We start from the raw sequence: 19844 nt of genomic DNA on the forward strand, positions 1-19844 counted from the left end.
CTGTCACGGTGTGTGTCTCCTGTTTTTATTTGGGTATTTTTTTCCCATTAGAACTACAGGTACCAGCGGGCCCGTTTTTATCCCGCATGCTGGTACTTGTGGTTCTCCAAGTACCAGCTTGCGGGGGAGGCTTGCTGGGACTTGTAGTACTACTGGAAAAAACAATATTCTTTTAATTTTCTCAAGGCTATCAGCCCCCCATCCGCAGCCTTTGGATGGGGGGGACAGCCTCGGGCTTCACCCCTGGCCCTTGGGTGGCTGAGGAGGGGGACCCCTTGATTGAAGGGGTCCCCACTCCCCCAGGGTACCCCGGCCAGGGGTGACTAGTTGGATATTTAATGCCACGGCCGCAGGGCACTGTATAAAAGTGACCCCCGGCTGTGGCATTATCTGTCCAGCTAGTGGAGCCCGATGCTGGTGTAAAAAATACGGGGGACCCCTACTCTTTTTGTTCCCCGTATTTTTTGCACCAGCACCAGGCGCAGAGCCCGGTGCTGGTTTTAAAAATACGGGGGATCCCCTGTCCGTTTTTCCCCCGCATTTTTAGAACCAGGACCGGCTCGAAGAGCCCGAGGCTGGTTATGCTTTGGAGGGGGGACCCCACGCAATTTTTTTTCAGGTTTTTCCCATTCCATTTAAAAAAAATAAAATAATAATAATCTTTTTAAAAATATATAAATAATACTTGTGCCTCCAAAAAAGACAAACCAAGTACCTAATCCCTTCTAATATAAATAGATATGCTATTACCCACCCAAAAAAACACCAAAAAAAACATGTTTTTTAATTTTTTTATTAGATTCCGCCAGCAAAGTGTGGCGGATTGAAAATGACCGAAACGTTAAGCTGTCAGAACAGGGTCACGTATGTTCTTGATTTTTGAAAAGTCCTAGAGTGCCGCCTATCGTTTGTGATATGTTTGCTTTTTGAAGCTCAGGAGGGCACCAGGCAAGCTTTACATTTTACTACATTGGGAGTGCCGAATATCTACATCTGGTATATTTTGCCTTGGCAGCCCAACCATGCTGGTATCCATAGTTCAGTATAAAAACAAGTAAATCTAATAAATGTATGGTGGTGAAAGAAAAGCCCAGTTTCACTGAAAAAAAAGACAATTCTGCATGTTTTGAAATGAAAAAAACAAAACAAAAATGAAGAACTGTAGGAAGGCACTGTCCGCCTACTTCGGTGACATCACAAGTTGGACAGAAGTTGGTAGGTTGGTTGGTCTGATGAAAAGTTGGTTAGATGTGTGGAGCACTGGTAAAAAGTTGGTTAGATGTGTGGGGCACTGTTTTAGTTGAACAGACAAGTTGGATGGTTGGAAGTTTGGAGTGTTGGAGAAAAGTTGGTCTGATGTATGGCTAGCATTAGATATGTTAAGTTTAAGAAAGCACTGGGATATCCAGGAAGATATAGTAGATAAACAGTTGGATACACAAGTGAGAAGAGCAGGGTAGAGGTCAGTGGAGGTAAGTTAGATTTGAGTATCATCAGCATAGAGATGATATGGTAAGTCAAAAGAGGTAATGAGCTCACCTAAAGACATATATAGAGAGAATAGGAGCGGACCAAGAACAGACCCTTGGGAAAACCTACAGTCAGAGGTGTAGCTAGGCGCCATGGTGCCCGGAGCAAGTGTATGTTTTGGCACTCCCCTCCCCTGTACTGAATTGTGGGCTTAGCCAACATGTGATGACATGTTACATTTGAAAAGAAACAATATTTAAAAATCCTAAATTGGTGACAGTGCCGGTTCTAGACCTTGTGGAGCTCAGGGCGAAAGTTTCCTTTTGGTGCCCCTCAACAATATAGGGGAATGGAAGTATAGCTGATGTAATGCTTAGCATTACTGCCTCATAGCACTGAGGTCATGAGTTCGATTCCCACCATGGCCCTAACTGTGTGCATTTTGTATATTCTCCCCATGCTTGCAGGGGTTTCCGCCATATACTCTGGTTTTCTCCCACAATCCAAAAATATACTGGTAGGTTAATTGGCTCCGAACAAAAATTAACCATGTGTGTGTGTGGGGGGTAAGATTCCATGAGGCAGAGACTGATGTGAATGGAAAAAATACTCTCTTAAATAATAGTAATAATAAATAAATAAATAAATAATTATTTGGGAAGGTGCATGTCCACAGAATAGTACCAATTCACATAACACCGCACAGTAGTGTCTGTTATTCACATTATATTACACAGTAGTACACCTTATACATGTTACACCACACAGGAGAGCCCCTTGCACACATTACACCATGGCAGAGCCGCTGTGGAAGTAGCTGTACTTAACCATTTACTTGTTTAATTCAAATACAGCATCTCAGATAAATTAAAAAGGGAAGGGGGTGGCGGCGGTAGTGCGCCCTCTAACTTTTTTGGCGCCCGGAGCTCACGCTCCACTGGAGCCACCTCGCCACCTCGCTACACCCCTGCCTACAGTTAGTAGAAGTTGGGGGGAGGTGGAGTCATGAGAGGAGACAGAGAAGGAAAAGTCAGAGAGGAAGGAGGATAGCCAGGAGAGGGTAGTATCATGCAGACCAAGGGAGTGAAGGTTTTGCAGAAGGAGTGGGTGGTCTACAGTGTCAAAAGCAGTAGAGAGGTTAAGGAGAATAAGCAGAGAGTAGTGGCTCTTGGATTTAGCAGAAAGGAGGACATTTCAGACTTTCGAGAGGGTAGTTTCAGTTGAGTGAAGAGGATGGAAGCCAGACTGGAATGTGTCAAGCAGTGAGTGGGAAGAAAGAAAGACAGTAAGGTGGTTGTAGACAATATGTTCAAGGAAAATGAAGGCAAAAGGTAGGAGTGAGGGAGGAGAGAGATGGGTCAGTAGTTGGAGAGTGTGTGTGGATCAAGGGTAGGTTTTTTAAGAATAGGGGAGATGAGTGCATGCTTGAAGCAGAGGGGGCAGTGCCTGGAACAGGCAGAAAGAGAGAGGTAGTGGAGGAGGTGGGAGGGGATAGGGTCAAGTGGGGAGGTGGAGGGAGGGAAACAGATGAGGGCCATGACTCCCTCACCAGATACATGGGAGAAAGATGTCAGAGTTGGTAATAGGGATGCGGAGGAGTGGTATAGGAGAGGAGGTGGCCAGTTGCTGATGGTTTGGTTGAATGTAATGTCCTGACATATGGAGTGATTTTTGGAAGTGAAGTAAGTGGCAAAGTCAAGAGCAGAGATTGAGGAGGGTAGCAGGAGCTGTTCTTGGTGCGGGTAAGCAGTGCCTGTGCCCGGGGCGCTGCGGCCTGGTGGTGCGGTCGCAGTCACCCTGCAGGTGCCCACCGCCTACCAGCACCCCGCTCCCCAGCTGCAGAAGATGCCGTGAGCTGTGTGGGCGTCCGCTGCAGCCGGAGCACCTGTCAAGCGCTAGAGGTCATAATTGACCTCTATTGTCAGTGTGGCGCTACTATGGGAGAGATATCATGATGTAGCAGCAGCGGTCGGGTAGCAGGAGCGGGGCAGTGGTAACTATTGTTTTTTTTTTTGTGTGTGTTTGTAATTGGCTACTAAGTGCAACAGAAACAGGAGGCACAACTACTGAGGGCACAGCTACAGGGGGAACAACTACAGGGGCACAATTACAGGGGGCATTGCTATAGGTGGCGCAACTACTGAGGCAAATCTACTGGGGGCATAGCTACAGGGGGAAAATCTACTGGGGGCACAGCTACTGGGGTAAATCTACTGGGGCAAATCGACTGGGGCACAACTACTTGGTGCGATTTTATTGGGAGCACAGCTACTGGGGGCACAACTACTGGGGGCATAACTGTGGCCACTCCCCTCCCCTATGAAGCCATGCCCTTATTTTTTGGCACGCACCTTTGGCGCGCACTAACTGTTTTACCACTGGGGGGGCGCCAGTGGAAACTTTTGCACTGGGCACCACAAGGTGTAGAACCGGCCCTGGAGGGGAGACAAGGTGGGGGTGGGCAGAGGAGGGAGTTGAGGGAAGCAAAGAGGCACATAGGGGGTGGAAGACTGGAAGGAGATGAGGTTCTTGAAGTATGACTTTAATGAGGGAAAGTGCAGCACTGAAGGATGAGAGCATAAGTTTAAAATGGAGGAAGTCTGCCTTAGAGCGCGATTTCTTCCACTGTCCCTCAGCAGTACGTGAGCATTTTTGAAGATATCTGGAGCATTTAGTGTGTCAGGGTTCAGGTGTTGACCTGTGAGGGTGAATGGTGGTATGTGGAGTAACAGAGTAAAGAGCAGAAGTAAGTGACACATTGTATAGGAAGTGGCTTGTTCAGGGCATGAGAGAGACAGTATAGGAGAGAGAAGTGAGTTGAGCAGGGAGTATAGGGAAGTAGTATTGATAGCCTCAATGTCACTTCTTTTTTACTATTTTATCACTTGTCCAGGCGTACATCTACCTCTATATTAGCCAACCAACAGCTGATTACTTCTGCTGAGGAATTTGAAGCCCTGGAGGAAATTAAAGGAGCTTCACTGAATTTTGATTCCACAATGACAGTCCCAATATCTGTATACAGTATGTGTATTGAAAAATAATTAGTATGATGATTTATTCTGCTTTAGGAGATGATTACACAGTCACCTGCATTCCCATGACATCTCCTGACGCTGATAAACCATCATGTGATAACACTGACATCCTGGTTACTTATGAATATACATAACTGGATCCTAGTGAATATAAACAGAATTCCTGAGCCAGTAAATTAATAGATGTGAGCGTCAGACAGCCTGTGACACAGTAATACAAGATGGATTCCAGCACCCATAAATTCTATCCTGTACACGGCATTGATTCTAGAGAACATCTGGAAACATATTTATCTAGCAAAGCAGACATGGTGTTTAGAGATGATACAATTAAATTTCCAATGGAATGTTTACACCGTGCATTCAGTGAGGGTATGTATATTATACTGACAGTATGTATACTGTACTGACCAACTTACCCCTAGTGTGAGTGATTACATGTATATGATTGTGTGTTAGGTAATTTAGACTGTATTCTCTAATGGAGCAGGGACTGATATGCATGATAAATATATTCTCTTTACAGCGCTGTATAAAATGCTTGGACTATATAAATACATTGTAATAATGATACTTTATGATGGATCTAAGATTATATATTTCTATGCATTTGTTAAAGTGAAGGAATTACTTTTTTATTTCCTAAATGCAATGCCTATGAGTCTGTCTTTGATGATGGAACATGACTGTGTACAGTACATACTGATTGCCATTGAGTGTTAGGAATATGCATTACATCATTATATCTGTCACTGACATACTGTAGTTACTGTATAATGAGTGTGGATGACAGAATCCTGTGTAATCACACTGTCAGATGATTAGGAATAGCAGGGGCAACAGTTTGTTTCCATGCCAAGTTCTGTTGTGCTTCATATACAGTCACACAGATATACAAGTGTTGCATATCATATTAATCAGCACAGTCTCCTGGTACGGGCTAGGTGCATTGCATTGCGACTGACGCTAGCAGAGGGAACTGGTAACTCACACACACCAGGAATCAGTGATATCTAAGTGTGCATGTTTCCTAAGAGTTTACATTACGGCACATTATAGACACTTCTGAGGTGTGTAAATGTCTGTGTGTATATGCTGGAAAAGTGGCTCCAATTACTGGAAATGCTGATCAAAGAAGTACTTACATACCTCATACATTACAGTGAAGCAGCAACAGGTGTGTTGTGAGGAAGTGGCTTACCTGTATCTAGGGATGTGCGGGTTCTCACTTGTTTTGGATAACCAATAAGATAAATCTGGATAAATCCAAACTTGCAATAAATCTGGCAAAACGTACTGAGTAAATAAGAACCCGTACACCTCTACCAGTAACAGGACATTACAGAATGATGTATAGTAGAGTACAGTAGATGCTACATATTACAGTATATTACACTCTGTAATCACTGGGGTCTTTCCCTGCAGGTCACATTAAGGGAGATCTTTTGATTGACATCAGTAGTGGATCCTTTATTCATCATCTCTATACAGCCAGCGGATATTTCAAACAGATCCTTGCGCTGAAGTGCTCTGAGCAATGTATTATGGAGCTGAACAAATGGGTTAACACACATACCGGAGCGTTTGATTGGTCTCACATAATGGAATATATTAAATGTACAGAAGAAAACAGGTAAGAAAACATATTTTCCAAAACATCTATCAAGCGTAAGCCCAGTGTCAGTGCTCAGTAACCTATTCCAAATGCTTACTGGGAGTCATTTATCCTGGGATGAAAGAAATATCCCTGTTGTACAGCTCATGACATGGTCTCCTGTTACATGTAGTTCAGCAGACTTAGCTAATATTACTAAATCCCTTACTGTTTAAATATTTTATTTGAAATAAACAACTTGCCCAAATCCCTGGATTTCAATTTCATTCATCGCCTAGATCCATATGGATTCTTCTTCTCTCCTGAATGAGAGCAATAGGTAAAAAAAAAAAAAAAAAAAACTTTAGTGAGGGACATGAAGTTGCACCTTGCAGAGTATAGACATGAATTAACCAAAAGGAGCCTTGTAGCACATAACCATTGTGAGTCTGGCTGCAGTAAGAGAAACCATTCTGTTGGCTGTTCGTTATTAATCTCTTGTAGTCAATGAATGAACATATTATTATGTCAGATTGATTAAAGTGCTGGCATCTACTTTTATAGGTGGGATGCAGCCAGTGGCGGGCTGGGACAGGGAGCATGGTGACATCTGCCTCCCAGGCAGGTATAGATTTTGAGCTCCTGGGCCACCCGCAGCCACACTCTGCTTGCACAAAGCTGGTTGTGGGAGGCAGGAAGGAGGCAGGGAGAGAGGATGCTCCCCACCTGGCCTCTCCTCCCATTCTGTGACACCATTAAATTAAGTTAATTGATAGCTGCCGCTGTCTTTTCAGTGGCCGACTTCCACACTGGTCCCTGCACCGTACAAATCACACCCTGTTTTATTATACTGTAGATACATGTTTTACAAGTATCACACCCAGGATTAGAAACCACGACCTATTACACTGGAAGCAGACACCTTACTGATGAAGCTGTTTGCTCCTGTATAGGAAATATGAGAATTTTAACTATATGAAGATACTTCTCTGACAATTCTCTGACAATTACACAACTTCAAATAGTTAGAATTCTCATGCTTTCTCTACAGGAGCAAATAACTCCATCAGTAAAGTGTCTGCTGTCAGTGTAACAGGTCATGGGTTCTAATCCTGGGTATGACTGCTAAGAAATGTGTGATTTAAAATAAAAGAAAATTATATGTAAAAATACAGTATATACATTTTTTTTCAGAACACTACACACACACACACACACACACACACACACACACACACACGCACACACATATTATATTATATATATATATGCGCACACATACATACATACATACATACATACATACATATATTTATCTTAATATAGGAAATAGGGGGGCACCAATATTTATCTTGCTTCCGGGCAACTGGGACGAACTTACGCCACTGTTTGTTGTGATCTACTGTGAATGCTGACATCTCCTATAAATTCCTGTTTTCTGCATTAAACAGTTACAGTTGTAGCCACACTCATTGTGGCTGCACATAGTCATGGTTGCGACTAAGTTGCTGCGATGCACGTGCACATCTGTGTGTGTGTGTGTGTGTGTGTGTGTGTGTGTGTGTGTATATTCATGCCCGTGATGCATACACATTGAATGGACTTAGGGGGTCATTCAGACCTGATCGCATGCTAGGTTTTTTCGCTGCACTGCTATCAGGTCAGAACTGCGCATACGTATGCACCGCAATACGAACGCGTTTTGCACGGGTACAAAGCAGATCGTTGCTGTGCGATGGGTTTTATGAAGAATCCATTTGCCCAGTCGATCGTAAGGAGATTGACATGAAGAGGGCATTTGTGGGTGGTATCTGACCGTTTTCTGAGTGTTTGGAAAAATGCAGGCATGTCCAAGCGTTTGCAGGGCGGGTGTCTGACGTCAATTCCGGAACCGGACAGGCTGATGTGATCGCAGCGGCTGAGTAAGTTCTGGGCAACTCAGAAACTGCACAAAACTGTTTTGTACCGCTCAGCTGCACATGCAATCACACACTTGCAAAGCAAAAATACACTCCCCTATGGGCGACTATCTGTTCAAAGCGCTGCAAAAAATAGCTAGCGAGCGATCAAGTCTGAATGACCCCCTCAGTCATAGGTGCGAATAGGCATAGCCAGGCATGGATAGTCATTGCTGTGATGTGTAAGGAATGTATGTACGCATTGCAGCAATGATGAGCCTAGCTATATCTGTAAATCTCCTAATCCAGTGGTTCCCAAACTTTTTTGAATCACGGCGTCCTACAGTACCAGAAATCTTTTCATGGCACCCATAGGCTAAAAGTTTCTTTACTGAGTTATTAAGAAATAAATATTAAATGAAGTAATTGTCATCATTAGGATCAATTGTGTGGTGAGGGGCAAGATCTGCTTCTGTTTCTCCACACATTGGGGTAAATTTACTAAGCTCCCGATTTTGACCGAGATGCCGTTTTTTCATCAAAGTGTCATCTCGGTAATTTACTAAGCAATAATCACGGCAGTGATGAGGGCATTCGTAATATTTTGAAGTCCAAGAAAAAAATCACGAATGAATACACCATCGGTCAAAACGCGGCTGTTTAAGTATGAATCTCGGTCATTTACTAAGAAGTGCACAGCAAAAAAAAAACAAACACTGCCGTGAAAAATTACAGCTCGTAAAAAAGTGCTAAAAAAAAACAGACCTACTTTTTTTTTCCGTGATTGGATAGGCATGCAGGGATCCATGAGATCCGTGCATGTATATCAGTGGGAAGGGGTGGGAAAGTTGTTATTTTATAAAAAAAAATTGCGTGGGGTCCCCCCTCCTAAGCATAACCAGCCTCGGGCTCTTTGAGCCGATCCTGGTTGCAGAAATATGGGGAAAAAATTGACAGGGGTTCCCCCATATTTAAGCAACCAGCATCGGGCTCTGCGCCTGGTCCTGGTTCCAAAAATACGGGGGACAAAAAGAGTAGGGGTCCCCCGTATTTTTAAAACCAGCACCGGGCTCCACTAGCTGGACAGATAATGCCACAGCCGGGGGTCACTTTTATATAGTGCCCTGCGGCCGTGGCATCAAAAATCCAACTAGTCACTCCTGGCCGGGGTACCCTGGGGGAGTGGGGACCCCTTCAATCAAGGGGTCCCCCCCCCAGCCACCCAAGGGCCAGGGGTGAAGCCCGAGGCTGTCCCCCCCCATCCAATGGGCTGCGGATGGGGAGGCTGATAGCCTTTGTTGTAAAAGAAAAGATATTGTTTTTAGTAGCAGTACTACAAGGCCCAGCAAGCCTCCCCCGCATGCTGGTACTTGGAGAACCACAAGTACCAGCATGCGACGGAAAAACGGGCCCGCTGGTACCTGTAGTACTACTACTAAAAAAATACCCAAAAAAAGACAAGACACACACACCGTGAAAGTATAATTTTATTACATACATACACACATACATACATACTTACCTTAAGTTCCCACGCAGGTCGGTCCTCTTCTCCAGTAGAATCCAAGGGGTACCTGTTGAAGAAATTATACTCACGAGATCCAGGGGTCCAGGCTCCTCGGGAAATCCAGGGGTAATCCACGTACTTGAAAAAAAAAAAAAAAAACGGTGTCCCGACCACGAACTGAAAGGGGACCCATGTTTGCACATGGGTCACCTTTCCACGAATGCCAGAAACCCACTTTGACTTCTGTCCAAGTGGGTTTCTTCAGCCAATCAGGGAGCGCCACGTTGTAGCACTCTCCTGATCAGCTGTGTGCTCCTTTCCTCACTGACAGGCAGCACACGGCAGTGTTACAATGTAGCGCCTATGCGCTACATTGTAACCAATGATGGGAACTTTCTGCCCTGCGGTTGACCTAAAGTGACGTCACCGCTGAGCAAGAAAGTTCCCAGCATTGGTTACAATGTAGCGCATAGGCGCTACATTGTAACACTGCCGTGTGCCGCCTGTCAGTTAGGACAGGAGCACACAGCCGATCAGGAGAGTGCTACAACGTGGCGCTCCCTGATTGGCTGAGGAAACCCACTTAGACATCAGTCAGAGTGGGTTTTCTGGCAGTCGGGAAAAGGGGATCCATGTGCAAACATGGGTCCCCTTTTAGTGCGTGGCTCGGGTAAGCGTTTTTTTTTTTTTTTCAAGTACGTGGATTACAAAGGATTTCTCCAAGGACCCTGGGCCCCTGGATCTCGTGAGTATAATTTCTTCAACAGGTACCCCTTGGATTCTACTGGCGAAGAGGACCGACCTGCGTGGGAACATAAGGTAAGTATGTATGTATGTATGTATGTGTGTATGTATGTAATAAAATTATACTTTCACGGTGTGTGTGTCTTGTGTTTTTTTGGGTATTTTTTTAGTAGTAGTACTACAGGTACCAGCGGGCCCGTTTTTCCGCCGCATGCTGGTACTTGTGGTTCTCCAAGTACCAGCATGCGGGGGAGGCTTGCTGGGCCTTGTAGTACTGCTACTAAAAACAATATCTTTTCTTTTACAACAAAGGCTATCAGCCTCCCCATCCGCAGCCCATTGGATGGGGGGGACAGCCTCGGGCTTCACCCCTGGCCCTTGGGTGGCTGGGGGGGGGACCCCTTGATTGAAGGGGTCCCCACTCCCCCAGGGTACCCCGGCCAGGAGTGACTAGTTGGATTTTTGATGCCACGGCCGCAGGGCACTATATAAAAGTGACCCCCGGCTGTGGCATTATCTGTCCAGCTAGTGGAGCCCGGTGCTGGTTTTAAAAATACGGGGGACCCCTACTCTTTTTGTCCCCCGTATTTTTGGAACCAGGACCAGGCGCAGAGCCCGATGCTGGTTGCTTAAATATGGGGGAACCCCTGTCAATTTTTTTCCCATATTTCGGCAACCATGATCGGCTCAAAGAGCCCGAGGCTGGTTATGCTTAGGAGGGGGGACCCCACGCAATTTTTTTTTTTTAATTTTACAGTGTTTAATTAAAAAAAAAAATAAAACCCCAGCACGGATCACACAGATCCGGCCGAGATTAATTGTAAAAAAGTCGGCAGTGTTTTGCTAATCACTGCCGTAAAAAACACAAAAAAAACACGAATGACATCGACATCGGAAGAAAAGAAAAACCCGAATACGACAGCTTAGTAAATCCATCGTAACAAATTCAAAAAGTTGCAGTTTTACACTTTCGATGTCATTCGTGATTGAACTTTGACCTTTTTTCGGAAATTACGAATGTTAGTAAATGTACCCCATTGTATAATTAGCAGCCACCAGCTCTGGTTTTTGCCTATTACATTGACCATAAATCATATGAATTAGTCCTGGACCATAAATCCAAGGCTCCCCTGCAAGTTCCCTGAGACACACCAGGGAGCCACAGTTTAAGAACAACTGTAGTAATTGAAGAAACATCTCAAAGGATGAAATGTTTCTGACTTTAGTCAATTTCTAATGTTTCTGATAATATAAACAAGTGTAATGCCTGCCCGGTGCTAATGCTTCATATCTAACTGATGCAATCTCTATTGCCATTTATCTGACCTGGCCAGAGTCAGTCTGGCCACAGGGGTGCAGGGGAAACCCCATGTGAGCCCCAGTGCATGCTGGCCCACCTCCTCCTCTAGGAATCAGATTCCAGACTGTGCACTTATATGTTGTCATAGACACAGAGACACAGCACACTGATCCGGCATGTGGGGGTAGGAGACACTATGACACAGAAATTCGATCAAATTCTCTATGGTATGGGGCCTAACTCAGAACTGGTCACTGCAGCAGCGTGTGCAGGCTGAATCCCTGTGCTATGTGTGCATGCACAGCAGCTGCACTGCACGTGTGCAAACAGTGAGATGCAATGGCAACTGATTGACATGCAGAGGTGGTCACAGGGCATGTAGGCAGCATTGCGGTGGTGTTTTTGGGGTGCGGTCTGGACAATGCAGGCGTGTCTGGGCCGTTTGCGTCACACACAGCCGCTGTGGCCAAAAACATGGTGGGTAGACGCCTGCCTCGGCAGGTACAAAATCATCGCCGCAGTGCGATGCTTTCACATGTCTGATGGGGGGGGCAGGACCCAGCATGTGGGGTGGACTTGCCCTGTGCTGAGCATCCCCCCGCATGCCTAAGATTTTGATCATAGATGTGTGTTTTTTCGCACATCTACGATCAGGTCTGAATTAGGGGTGGTATTCATGTGACCGGCAGTCAGGAGACCGATGGTCACATGACCTCCCCCAACATCCCACCCCCTCACTATCCCAATAGTCGGCATGCCGACCAACAGGGACTATTTCCACTCGTGGGTGTCCACGACACCCATAGAGTGTGAAAAGAACCCATGGCGACTGTAGGTTACCACAGAGCCCGCAGCATGGTGAGCGCAGCGCAAGCCCGCAAGTGGCTTGCTGCACTCGCCCCTCCCACTTTCTGGGATTTCATCATCAGTATGCTGCCGGGATCCCGGCGTCGGCCATACCACACCCCTGAATTAGGACCATAGTAACAATAGCTGCAAAATGAATGTGTAGACTGCAATAAACAGCTGACTAGTATATACTCACTCACTGAAGTTGTTACTGAAATAAAGTGATCTTATACGGTAGTATACAGTATATCATCAAATAGCAGCTACATTAACTGACTGTGACTATAGATACTCCCAATAAAAGCTACTCATATAGCCTATAATGATATCAGACATTGAGAGATACATTGTGTGATAATAATAGAACACTTCAGATACTATAAGATTTTGTGTACTAATCTGTCACACCAGAACCAATTCCAACAATTGTTACCCCTTATGCCAGAACACTAATAGGCATATGGCCGGTATCCGAACTGTAGACACTAAAAAGGTCTACAGTCAATAGGTCTACCACTAATGGTAGACATGCATTAGGTCGACATGATAATGGTCGACACACATATGATAGACACAATGTTGTTGTTTTTACATTTCAGCCATCCACATGGACTACAATTGGGAATAGTAACCTTACCCGAAGCATGGCAAGTGAAGGGAGCCATGAGAGGGGACACTAATCAGGCTTGTTTGTGGCAGAAAAGTGACACAACACCCAAAAAAGCAAAAAAAGTGCCTACCTTTTTGTGTGTCAACCTTTTCCATGTTGACCTTTTGACCCTATCTACCTAATGCATGTCTACCATTAGTGGTAGACCTATTGAGTGTAGATCTAATTCCACACCCATATGGCCTTAGTGGAATAGAAAAGCAATGAGATCATTTGTGAAAGATAACAGCCTAGAAATACATAGTACTGCATCCAGTATGATAGAAATAAGGTATGTGAACCCGCTGCTCGGGATGGCGAATGTCAGTATACCAACATAGGCATCCTGAGCGCTAGAATGCCGGCGGGGGGGGTGAGCGCAACGAAGCACCTTGTGGGCTCACTGCATTTGTCACGCTGCGGGCTCAGTGGAGAACTTAGCTTAGCTTACCACAGGTTCTGTTCTGTTGAGGACACCCACAGAGGGGGAATCACCTACCTCGCCAGTATTCCAGTGGTGGTATAGTACCCCCGTCGGGATTCCGGTGTCAGTAATGAGACAGCCGGGATCCCGACGGGTGGTATGTTAACCACATCTCATAGAAATATTTAGTAATAACTAGAGATGTGCACTTGAAATTTTTCGGGTTTTGTGTTTTGGTTTTGGGTTCGGTTCCGCGGCCGTGTTTTGGGTTCGACCGCGTTTTGGCAAAACCTCACCGAATTTTTTTTGTCGGATTCGGGTGTGTTTTGGATTCGGGTGTTCTTTTCATAAAACACTAAAAAACAGCTTAAATCATAGAATTTGGGGGTCATTTTGATCCCAAAGTATTATTAACCTCAAAAACCATAATTTCCACTCATTTTCAGTCTATTCTGAATACCTCACACCTCACAATATTATTTTTAGTCCTAAAATTTGCACCGAGGTCGCTGAATGACTAAGCTAAGCGACCCTAGTGGCCGACACAAACACCGGGCCCATCTAGGAGTGGCACTGCAGTGTCACGCAGGATGGCCCTTCCAAAAAACACTCCCCAAACAGCACATGACGCAAAGAAAAAAAGAGGCGCAATGAGGTAGCTGTGTGAGTAAGATAAGCGACCCTAGTGGCCGACACAAACACCGGGTCCATCTAGGAGTGGCACTGCAGTGTCACGCAGGATGGCCCTTCAAAAAAACACTCCCCAAACAGCACATGACGCAAAGAAAAAAAGAGGCGCAATGAGGTAGCTGTATGAGTAAGCTAAGCGACCATAGTGGCCGACACAAACACCTGGCCCATCTAGGAGTGGCACTGCAGTGTCACGCAGGATGGCCCTTCCAAAAAACACTCCCCAAACAGCACATGACGCAAAGAAAAAAAGAGGCGCAATGAGGTAGCTGTGTGAGTAAGATAAGCGACCCTAGTGGCCGACACAAACACCGGGCCCATCTAGGAGTGGCACTGCAGTGTCACGCAGGATGGCCCTTCCAAAAAACACTCCCCAAACAGCACATGACGCAAAGAAAAAAAGAGGCGCAATGAGGTAGCTGTGTGAGTAAGCTAAGCGACCCTAGTGGCCGACACAAACACCTGGCCAATCTAGGAGTGGCACTGCAGTGTCACGCAGGATGGCCCTTCCAAAAAACACTCCCCAAACAGCACATGACGCAAAGAAAAAAAGAGGCGCAATGAGGTAGCTGTGTGAGTAAGATAAGCGACCCTAGTGGCCGACACAAACACCTGGCCCATCTAGGAGTGGCACTGCAGTGTCACGCAGGATGGCCCTTCAAAAAAACACTCCCCAAACAGCACATGACGCAAAGAAAAAAAGAGGCGCAATGAGGTAGCTGTGTGAGTAAGATAAGCGACCCTAGTGGCCGACACAAACACCGGGCCCATCTAGGAGTGGCACTGCAGTGTCACGCAGGATGGCCCTTCCAAAAAACACTCCCCAAACAGCACATGACGCAAAGAAAAAAAGAGGCGCAATGAGGTAGCTGTGTGAGTAAGATAAGCGACCCTAGTGGCCGACACAAACACCGGGCCCATCTAGGAGTGGCACTGCAGTGTCACGCAGGATGGCCCTTCCAAAAAACACTCCCCAAACAGCACATGACGCAAAGAAAAAAAGAGGCGCAATGAGGTAGCTGTGTGAGTAAGATAAGCGACCCTAGTGGCCGACACAAACACCTGGCCCATCTAGGAGTGGCACTGCAGTGTCACGCAGGATGGCCCTTCCAAAAAACACTCCCCAAACAGCACATGACGCAAAGAAAAAAAGAGGCGCAATGAGGTAGCTGTGTGAGTAAGATAAGCGACCCTAGTGGCCGACACAAACACCGGGCCCATCTAGGAGTGGCACTGCAGTGTCACGCAGGATGGCCCTTCCAAAAAACACTCCCCAAACAGCACATGACGCAAAGAAAAAAAGAGGCGCAATGAGGTAGCTGTGTGAGTAAGATAAGCGACCCTAGTGGCCGACACAAATACCTGGCCCATCTAGGAGTGGCACTGCAGTGTCACGCAGGATGGCCCATCAAAAAAACACTCCCCAAACAGCACATGACGCAAAGAAAAATTAAAGAAAAAAGAGGTGCAAGATGGAATTGTCCTTGGGCCCTCCCACCCACCCTTATGTTGTATAAACAGGACATGCACACTTTAACCAACCCATCATTTCAGTGACAGGGTCTGCCACACGACTGTGACTGAAATGACGGGTTGGTTTGGACCCCCACCAAAAAAGAAGCAATTAATCTCTCCTTGCACAAACTGGCTCTACAGAGGCAAGATGTCCACCTCATCATCATCCTCCGATATATCACCGTGTACATCCCCCTCCTCACAGATTATCAATTCGTCCCCACTGGAATCCACCATCTCAGCTCCCTGTGTACTTTGTGGAAGCAATTGCTGCTGGTCAATGTCTCCACGGAGGAATTGATTATAATTCATTTTAATGAACATCATCTTCTCCACATTTTCTGGAAGTAACCTCGTACGCCGATTGCTGACAAGGTGAGCGGCGGCACTACACACTCTTTCGGAGTACACACTTGTGGGAGGGCAACTTAGGTAGAATAAAGCCAGTTTGTGCAAGGGCCTCCAAATTGTCTCTTTTTCCTGCCAGTATAAGTACGGACTGTGTGACGTGCCTACTTGGATGCGGTCACTCATATAATCCTCCACCATTCTTTCAATGGGGAGAGAATCATATGCAGTGACAGTAGACGACATGTCCGTAATCGTTGACAGGTCCTTCAGTCCGGACCAGATGTCAGCATCAGCAGTCGCTCCAGACTGCCCTGCATCACCGCCAGCGGGTGGGCTCGGAATTCTGAGCCTTTTCTCGCACCCCCAGTTGCGGGAGAATGTGAAGGAGGAGATGTTGACAGGACGCGTTCCGCTTGACTTGACAATTTTCTCACCAGCAGGTCTTTGAACCCCAGCAGACTTGTGTCTGCCGGAAAGAGAGATCCAAGGTAGGTTTTAAATCTAGGATCGCTTGAGACAGGTGCATTCCACCTCATATATCGTGCTGAATTGTATAGGCTTGAATGGCCTTTTGCTGCTCCTCCAACCTCTGAAGCATATATAGGGTTGAATTCCACCTCGTTACCACTTCTTGCTTCAGATGATGGCAGGGCAGGTTCAGGCGTTTTTGGTGTTGCTCCAGTCTTCTGTACGTGGTGCCTGTACGCCGAAAGTGTCCCGCAATTCTTCTGGCCACCGACAGCATCTCTTGCACGCCCCTGTCGTTTTTAAAAAAATTCTGCACCACCAAATTCAAGGTATGTGCAAAACATGTGACGTGCTGGAATTTGCCCAGATTTAATGCACACACAATATTGCTGGCGTTGTCCGATGCCACAAATCCACAGGAGAGTCCAATTGGGGTAAGCCATTCCGCGATGATCTTCCTCAGTTGCCGTAAGAGGTTTTCAGCTGTGTGCGTATTCTGGAAACCGGTGATACAAAGCGTAGCCTGCCTAGGAAAGAGTTGGTGTTTGCGAGATGCTGCTACTGGTGCCGCCGCTGCTGTTCTTGCGGCGGGAGTCCATACATCTACCCAGTGGGCATTCACAGTCATATAGTCCTGACCCTGCCCTGCTCCACTTGTCCACATGTCCGTGGTTAAGTGGACATTGGGTACAGCTGCATTTTTTAGGACACTGGTGACTCTTTTTCTGAGGTCTGTGTACATTTTCGGTATCGCCTGCCTAGAGAAATGGAACCTAGATGGTATTTGGTACCGGGGACACAGTACCTCCAACAAGTCTCTAGTTGGCTCTGCAGTAATGATGGATACCGGAACCACGTTTCTCACCACCCAGGATGCCAAGGCCTCAGTTATCCGCTTTGCAGCGGGATGACTGCTGTGATATTTCATCTTCCTCGCAAAGGACTGTTGGACAGTCAATTGCTTGGTGGAAGTAGTAAAAGTGGTCTTACGATTTCCCCTCTGGGATGACCATCGACTCCCAGCAGCAACAACAGCAGCGCCAGCAGCAGTAGGCGTTACACGCAAGGATGCATCGGAGGAATCCCAGGCAGGAGAGGAATCGTCAGAATTGCCAGTGACATGGCCTGCAGGACTATTGGCATTCCTGGGGAAAGAGGAGATTGACACTGAGGGAGTTGGTGGGGTGGTTTGCGTGAGCTTGGTTACAAGAGGAAGGGATTTACTGGTCAGTGGACTGCTTCCGCTGTCGCCCAAAGTTTTTGAACTTGTCACTGACTTATTATGAATGCGCTGCAGGTGACATATAAGGGAGGATGTTCCGAGGTGGTTAACGTCCTTACCCCTACTTATTACAGCTTGACAAAGGCAACACACGGCTTGACAAATGTTGTCCGCATTTCTGTTGAAATACTTCCACACCGAAGAGCTGATTTTTTTGGTATTTTCACCAGGCATGTCAACGGCCATATTCCTCCCACGGACAACAGGTGTCTCCCCGGGTGCCTGACTTAAACAAACCACCTCACCATCAGAATCCTCCTTGTCAATTTCCTCCCCAGCGCCAGCAACACCCATATCCTCCTCATCCTGGTGTACTTCAACACTGACATCTTCAATCTGACTATCAGGAACTGGACTGCGGGTGCTCCTTCCAGCACTTGCAGGGGGCGTGCAAATGGTGGAAGGCGCATGCTCTTCACGTCCAGTGTTGGGAAGGTCAGGCATCGCAACCAACACAATTGGACTCTCCTTGTGGATTTGGGATTTCGAAGAACGCACAGTTCTTTGTGGTGCTTTTGCCAGCTTGAGTCTTTTCATTTTTCTAGCGAGAGGCTGAGTGCTTCCATCCTCATGTGAAGCTGAACCACTAGCCATGAACATAGGCCAGGGCCTCAGCCATTCCTTGCCACTCCGTGTGGTAAATGGCATATTGGCAAGTTTACGCTTCTCCGACGACAATTTTATTTTAGATTTTGGAGTCCTTTTTTTTACTGATATTTGGTGTTTTGGATTTTACATGCTCTGTACTATGACATTGGGCATCGGCCTTGGCAGACGACGTTGCTGGCATTTCATCATCTCGGCCATGACTAGTGGCAGCAGCTTCAGCACGAGGTGGAAGTGGATCTTGATCTTTCCCTAATTTTGGAACCTCAACATTTTTGTTCTCCATATTTTAATAGGCACAACTAAAAGGCACCTCAGGTAAACAATGGAGATGGATGGATACTAGTATACTTATGGATGGACGAGCGACTGCCGACACAGAGGTAGCTACAGCCGTGGACTACCGTACTGTGTCTGCTGCTAATATAGACTGGATGATAATGAGATGAAATCAATATATATATATATATATATATATATAATATCACTAGTACTGCAGCCGGACAGGTATATATATTTATTATGTAATGACTGATGACGGACCTGCTGGACACTGTCAGCTCAGCAGCACCGCAGACTGCTACAGGAAGCTACTATAGTAGTATGTATAAAGAAGAAAGAAAAAAAAAAACCACGGGTAGGTGGTATACAATTATGGATGGACGAGCGACTGCCGACACAGAGGTAGCTACAGCCGTGGACTACCGTACTGTGTCTGCTGCTAATATAGACTGGATGATAATGAGATGAAATCAATATATATATATATAATATCACACTAGTACTGCAGCCGGACAGGTAGATATATTTATTATGTAATGACTGATGACGGACCTGCTGGACACTGTCAGCTCAGCAGCACCGCAGACTGCTGCAGTAAGCTACTATAGTAGTATGTATAAAGAAGAAAGAAAAAAAAAAAAAACACGAGTAGGTGGTATACAATTATGGATGGACGAGCGACTGCCGACACAGAGGTAGCTACAGCCGTGGACTACCGTACTGTGTCTGCTGCTAATATAGACTGGATGATAATGAGATGAAATCAATATATATATATATAATATCACACTAGTACTGCAGCCGGACAGGTAGATATATTTATTATGTAATGACTGATGACGGACCTGCTGGACACTGTCAGCTCAGCAGCACCGCAGACTGCTACAGTAAGCTACTATAGTAGTATGTATAAAGAAGAAAGAAAAAAAAAAAAAACACGGGTAGGTGGTATACAATTATGGATGGACGAGCGACTGCCGACACAGAGGTAGCTACAGCCGTGGACTACCGTACTGTGTCTGCTGCTAATATAGACTGGATGATAATGAGATTAAATCAATATATATATATATATATATATATAATATCACACTAGTACTGCAGCCGGACAGGTAGATATATTTATTATGTAATGACTGATGACGGACCTGCTGGACACTGTCAGCTCAGCAGTACC

The 19844-nt window shown here is 45.9% G+C and overlaps 1 protein-coding gene across 1 annotated transcript in view; it reads left to right on the plus strand.

The window, feature by feature from the left end:
• The first annotated feature begins 6066 nt into the window (after positions 1-6066).
• The window catches only part of LOC134965681 (nicotinamide N-methyltransferase-like), a 29789-nt gene continuing 16011 nt past the window's right edge, over positions 6067-19844 (plus strand). Inside the window, exon 1 of the mRNA XM_063942001.1 lies at positions 6067-6141. Within this exon, the coding sequence (XP_063798071.1) occupies positions 6110-6141 (32 nt within the window). The 5' untranslated portion in view covers positions 6067-6109. The remainder of the gene's footprint in view (positions 6142-19844) is intronic.

This window comes from Pseudophryne corroboree, chromosome 10 (genome assembly GCF_028390025.1).
Source record: "Pseudophryne corroboree isolate aPseCor3 chromosome 10, aPseCor3.hap2, whole genome shotgun sequence".
Classification (NCBI taxonomy): domain Eukaryota; kingdom Metazoa; phylum Chordata; class Amphibia; order Anura; family Myobatrachidae; genus Pseudophryne; species Pseudophryne corroboree.